At 55.8% G+C, this 6,000-nt stretch overlaps 2 protein-coding genes across 2 annotated transcripts; one reads left to right on the top strand and one right to left on the bottom strand.

The window, feature by feature from the left end:
- Nucleotides 1-740: 740 nt before the first annotated feature.
- Nucleotides 741-2,888, top strand: COL26b_012655 (uncharacterized protein; the record flags this gene model as incomplete). The annotated part of the gene is made up of 7 exons (XM_053185294.1): nt 741-1,153; nt 1,209-1,360; nt 1,417-1,524; nt 1,576-1,830; nt 1,883-1,982; nt 2,056-2,239; nt 2,307-2,888. The coding sequence occupies 7 exons, from the start codon at nt 741-743 to the stop codon at nt 2,886-2,888; spliced, it is 1,794 nt and encodes a 597-aa protein (XP_053030782.1).
- A 633-nt stretch (nt 2,889-3,521) lies between these two features.
- Nucleotides 3,522-4,932, bottom strand: COL26b_012654 (uncharacterized protein; the record flags this gene model as incomplete). Its single annotated transcript, XM_053185293.1, has 3 exons — nt 3,522-3,695; nt 3,749-4,234; nt 4,288-4,932. 3 exons carry the CDS (start codon nt 4,930-4,932, stop codon nt 3,522-3,524), a joined length of 1,305 nt encoding a protein of 434 aa, XP_053030781.1.
- Between the last annotated feature and the right edge of the window lie 1,068 nt (nt 4,933-6,000).

The raw sequence follows: 6,000 nt of genomic DNA, 5'->3' as shown, positions 1-6,000 counted from the left end.
GGGGGGGGGGGGGGGGGGTCTTGGGGGATGTAGTTGGTTGATGACGGAGCTGACTTTTGTGCGACAATGAGAACCCAAGTACACACGGCCCAAACACATGCAACAAGCATGTACATTGGATGTTCCATCTCATCTACCATCAACTCGCCCGTGAATTACCATGAACATCATGTATCCCCAGAACTCCTGCTCTGTTCCTCGCCACCCCCAGCTGCAGAACCAAGAGCTCAGTCATTCACAACCCACGCTCTCTTCCGCATCTCACTCACATGGATCCGGATGGGGTCGACAAGGGAGAGCTGCCGACCGCGTCTTGTCTCCGGGGGGCTGCTCTCAGCTAATGCTAGAAACGGGCCCGCCCTTCTGGGTACACAATTCTTTTACTATCGCCAGCCATTCATATCGTCCCGCGCGGCTTATCCCACTGATAGCGGTTGAAGCTAATTGCTCGAAACCATCAACTAAAAGGATCGCCCCCATGCAGATTGCAGACTGCCTGACGGTACCGTACCACTCACTCAGAGCAACTGAGTCGGATTTTGATATACATATAAAGTGAGATCCACATCTTGCTCTGTGTCATTGCTCGTGGATATCGTCGAGGGTTTTTTCCCACACCAGCCTTTTTTCCGCAGTCCAAGCCAATCTCGAGGTTTTGGTTCATTGACACCACCTCAAGATCGTCCCGTCCTCGTTCTGCTTATCGACCTCCGGCGACAGGCTCCAAAAACGACGGCAAGATGGATGAAGATCAAGGTCCATCTCAAATCGTCCCCGAGGCGTCACCAAAGCGCACAGTGGGAGATCGTCTGCGCGGCGCCAAGAACAGATTCTTCACGAAGCAAGGCCTCATCGGCGACTACGACTATGCGTTCCTCTTCCGCCCGAACCTGCCCTTCATGAGGAAGTCGCGCCAGTCCGCACCCTTTTTCGGCCTGCACGACAAAATGCCCACGCTCTTGGCCATTCTCCTGGGCTTTCAGCATGCCCTGGCCATGTTGGCTGGTATCATCACGCCGCCCATTCTGCTCAGCGGTGCTTCTGGTGCCAACCTGTCGGGAGAGATGCAACAATATCTAGTTTCGACTGCCTTGATCGTCTCTGGAATCCTGTCCGCAATCCAGATCACCAGGTTCCGCATTTTGAAGACTCCGTAAGAGGACCGAGTTTCCCACTCAGTGACTGTACTGTCCACTTACACGATTCAGCTACTATATCGGCACCGGCCTTCTCTCCGTCATGGGAATCTCGTTTGCCATTATTCCTGTTGCGCAGGGTGCTCTTACCCAGATGTATGCCAACGGCTTCTGCCCTACCGACGCTGATGGCAACAAGCTTCCGTGCCCCGATGGATACGGAGGTGAGTCTTTCCGCCAGAGTGCTGCGTGCACTCAAACGCTGACTTTGTGTGTAAAGCCATTATCGGTTCCAGTGCCCTCTGTGCTCTCATCGAAATCTTGATTTCCTTCATGCCGTCCAAGGTGATGCTTCGCATCTTCCCTCCCATAGTCACTGGCCCCACTGGTAGGTCTAAGACTCCAAAAGCCGTTGAGATCCAGTCCTGAGTCTGTCTAGTCATGCTCATCGGTATTCACCTCGTCGAGAGCGGTTTCCAGAACTGGATGGGCGGCTCAGGGCCTTGCGCCAGTCCGTCGACTGCGTCTGCGTTCTTCGCAAAGTGCCCCAACATCTCGGCGCCCCATGCTCTGCCCTGGGGCTCCGCCGAGTACCTCGGGTTGGGCTTCTCTGTGTTCCTCACGATTATTCTCTGCGAGAGATTCGGTGCCCCTATCATGAAGTCCACTTCGGTCATCATTGGTCTCCTTGTTGGTGAGTTGCTGTACCCAAACCATGGCCCAAGCCGTTACTAAACCCCTACCAGGATGCATTATTGCAGCCGCGACAGGATACTTTGACCGATCTGGCATCGACAGCGCCCCTGCCGCCTCCTTCATCTGGGTTCACACCTTCAAGCTAAGCCTGTATGGGCCTCTAATACTGTGAGCGCCCATCTTCTCATTTGGCCCCTGGAGTCCCTAGCTTACCATCTTCCAGACCTCTCCTTGCGGTTTACATCATTTGCGCCTGTGAAGCCATCGGAGATATCACAGCCACTTGCGATGTCTCGAGACTAGAAGTCGAGGGCCGTCTCTTCGAGTCCCGGATCCAGGGTGGTGTTTTGGCCGACGGCATCAACGGAGTCTTCGCTGGTTTGATGACCATCACCCCTATGACCACCGTGAGCTTCCCCCCCCTCCTCCACCTCTCCCTTAAATCAAAGGTAAATAACTTACCAAATGAGCCAGTTCGCCCAAAACAACGGTGTTATCGCCCTTACCCGCTGCGCCAACCGGAGCGCAGGATATTGCTGTTGTATAACGCTCATCATCATGGGTATCTTCGCCAAATTCGCCGCCTCTCTCGTCGCCATCCCCTCCTCCGTCCTGGGCGGCATGACGACCTTCCTCTTCACCGCCGTGGCCGTCTCCGGAATGGCAATCATCACAAAGGGTGTCCCCTTCAACCGCCGCAACCGCTTCATCCTGACCGCCGGCCTGACCCTCGGCTACGGCGCCACCCTCGTCCCGACCTACTTTGACAACGTCTTCACCTACGCCGGCGACAACCGCGGCCTGCGCGGCTTCCTCGATGCCATCGTGCTCATCATGGAGACCGGCTTCGCCATCACCGCCTTTGTCTGCATGTTCCTCAACTTTGTCCTTGAGGAGGAGATCGAGGACACCGAGGGCCGGGATGTGCCGCCTGCCGGCAGCGCTGTGGCTACCAAGGATGTCAATGGAGGTGACAGCGCGCGGGGAGCTGATTCTGAGGACATCCAGCCTGTTGGACACAGCGCTGCGGGCAAGGGAGAAGAGAAGCTGGCATAATGTGGCTAAGCCTGTCACTGCTACGAGCTAGACGGTTGCGGCGGCTGAAGAAACAGTGTTGGAATTGTCTGGATTGTGTTATACAGATGAATACCCTTATGTTAATGAATTGGATCTGGAACACTGCAATACTTGGTCCTTGCGGGATTTGGTTCCAATAAATTGCACTCCTGAGATTGCGGCACAGATTGCGTGACTCAGTTTCGTCTTGTTCTGACCTGCGCCAGCTACGCTCTACTTTCTGTGTCCATGATTGCAGGTGTTCAGGTTCTAGAGGCCCAGATATACCCATCAGCATCTGATATCTCTGCCGTCACTTCCGCAAAACGCCATATTTCACATGCTGGACTCGTCAACGCCAGCAGACCCGGCCACATATGTACACCGATTAGAGAGACTTTCTTAGATCGCGGTAATCAATGCGATGATATTGACTCGGCCCGCGCGCCATAATTATGGATGAGCAGCATCTCTGGATCATCTCGAGAAATGCTGGCCCGAATATGAACTAACTAAGGCTGCAAATGCACCGCTGAATCCATGACGCCAAACGTAGCCATTTTTTTGGTATCAGACCACCCGATCCAGCTTGAAATCAAGAAACGTCTTGTAAAAGATTCTTCCATACAAATATTACACAAATTCACGACTTCGGCGAGCAAGAACGCGCACGTTGTCGATGAAACCCTCCACCAATTGCGGGTATGAATGAGGCTCGTTTTTCATAACACGGCGCTGTTGATCAATGACAATATCCGGGGACAGTTCGATTTCGAGTTCGTGTTCCCTGTCGGTCTTTTGGGTGTTCTATGACAAGGTTAGCATCGCGTGCGGCATCGACTATTTTCTGAGCCACTTACCCCAGGACCGGGCGTCATCTGTGTCACTTGCGTCAGGTCGACCTGATAGTGATTTTGCTTATAGCTGAGGCGATCCTTGTTACGATCGGGGAACTTCTGCTCGTGGCTGACGGCTAGGCGTTCCAACTCCTCAGCCGGGCCATCCCAAGGCATTTCCAGGTTGATGCTGATGCGGCAGTCCAGAGGACACGTGGGCAGGTGCAGGTGAAGGTCAGCCACACGAGCCTTGACAATCTTGGCCAGCACTTCCTTCGTCTTCATATCGTATGTAATGCGAGCCTTGATCGGTCTTCTAGGCGGAAGTAGGGCGCGAATGCACGTAGGCAGACGGGAGTGCATCGAATTAGGTAGCTCGATGAACTTGTCCGTCTCCCGTCGATGTTTGTACTGGATTTGTACCCGGCCGCGAGCGCTGGGATCGGGGTTTCGCGGGTCGGTCTGGACGACAAGAGCATTGAGGAAATCGTTCAGTCCTTTGTGTTGGGCCTGAAGGGAGAAAAGTTAGTCTCAGTCATTTTTGCTGGCGCAATGGAACTTACCGCAGTCATGCTGCTTTTGAAGGCCAGACGGCCGGTGTCGTGGAGAATGCATTCAGAGCCAATGAATTTTTCAACGCGCTCGTTCGTGTCTCTGTCAATGAGCAGACCCATCTTGGCCTCAATCTCGAACTGTACGCCACGACCGATGATGTCGCCCGAGTCGGGGTGAAGCGAAATGTTCTTAAACAAAAAGTCTGCAACCTGCTTGGACAATTCCTCGTATGGGCGGGTTCCGAGAATGCTCTCCTCCCATGCGCCTAGATGGTGTTGAGGCTTGGGCTCCTGCACCGCCGGTGGCGGAACAGATCGTGCAGTCTCTGGCGAAGTATGGCGACTGGAGTTGCTGGCGGGTTTGGCCTCGTGCTTTCCGTTGATGTGAGGTGGCCCTCGTTTGAGCAGCTCAAAATTTGCCTGCTTCAGTCTCTTGTTTTCTCGGGAATTCCAGGTTTGCGCCCAAACGGGAGTTGCTGTGTGTATTGTCTTTTTCCGCTGAACCACGGGCGAGCGAGCAATTGTTGGCCCTCCATTGACCTCGGCAGGTGGTGGCCGTGGTTCTTTCCTCTCGAGTTCTCGGGGGCTCAGATCTCGGTCGGCGAGCTTTCTTTTCGCAGGCGTCGCGGCGCGTTCGCGTTCGGGTTCCACCATGTTGACGACACTCGGTTGTGGTCGCGCTTCGGGTTCGGTGTGGCCACCAACGCTGCTCGGCAAACTCGGAACCCTGGTCTTGGGGCTAACGCTAACGCTTCTGTCGCGTTCGCTGTGCACGCTATGCGACAATGACCTTCGTTCTTGGGCGCCGTGGGAATTGGGCATGCGAGGTGGTGGAGGTGGTGGTGTGGCTTGGGATAGGTGCGAGGCGGACAGTCTTTGTTGATAGGGACTTTGTGGTTGCGCAAAGCTCGGTGCAGAGGAAGATTGTCGAGGCCCGGTCTGGGGCGGGCCCAGTGGGGTAGGAGGTTGCGAGTGCTGGCGGTTGTACTCGGGCGGCGGGTGCGCCGTCGCAACAGGACTGCCGTGAGGATACGCCTGACCGTGAAGTTGCGGGTGCTGCTGGCTGTGTGCAGAGGTAGGAGTTGGGGTGGAATGTGTTGATTGTGAGCGTTGGTGAATATACGGGTTGGCGCCACCGGGTGTGCCGATGGGCGGCGTCTGCGGCATGTGCTGCTGCGGCTGCGGCTGCTGCTGTTGCGGATGCGGCTGTTGCTGTGCAAGTTGTTGTTGTTGCTGCTGCTGAAGCTGAAGCTGCTGAGGATGGGGTGGAAAAGAAGACGGTGTTGCACCAGCAGGATGGGAATAGCTGTCTCTCGGCGGATACGCGTTGGATGGCGGGTATTGGTGACGTTGTACAGGGCTGGCAACCTCTTGAGGCGGCCCGGTCGGAGGAAAGGGATAGCCACCAGCAGGCCCGCTCACCGAAGACGTCGGAGTGTGACGATACGGGGACGGGGCGGGCATGGAGGCGCTCTGAGGAGACCGCATATCGGTGTACGGGCCGGGAGTACCTGCCTGCAGCGGTGGCGGCGCCGGGCGGCCGGGATAGGGGCCCGGAGTCTGATAAGGCGACTGAGGAGGATAAGGCGGGTTCGAGGCCTGCGGATGGACAGCATACTCCTGAGGCGCGGGAGGCTTGCCTGGAGAAGAGTGCAAGGCATGGCTGTATGCAGACTCCCTAAATGCATACGCGGTGGCTGCCTGGGAAGGTGTCGTCGGAGT

The sequence above is a fragment of the Colletotrichum chrysophilum genome, assembly GCF_026319265.1.
Source record: "Colletotrichum chrysophilum strain AFK26 chromosome Unknown scaffold_184, whole genome shotgun sequence".
Classification (NCBI taxonomy): domain Eukaryota; kingdom Fungi; phylum Ascomycota; class Sordariomycetes; order Glomerellales; family Glomerellaceae; genus Colletotrichum; species Colletotrichum chrysophilum.
The sequence above is the reverse complement of the archived record's forward strand: the minus strand, read 5'-3'. Positions and strand labels throughout refer to the sequence as shown.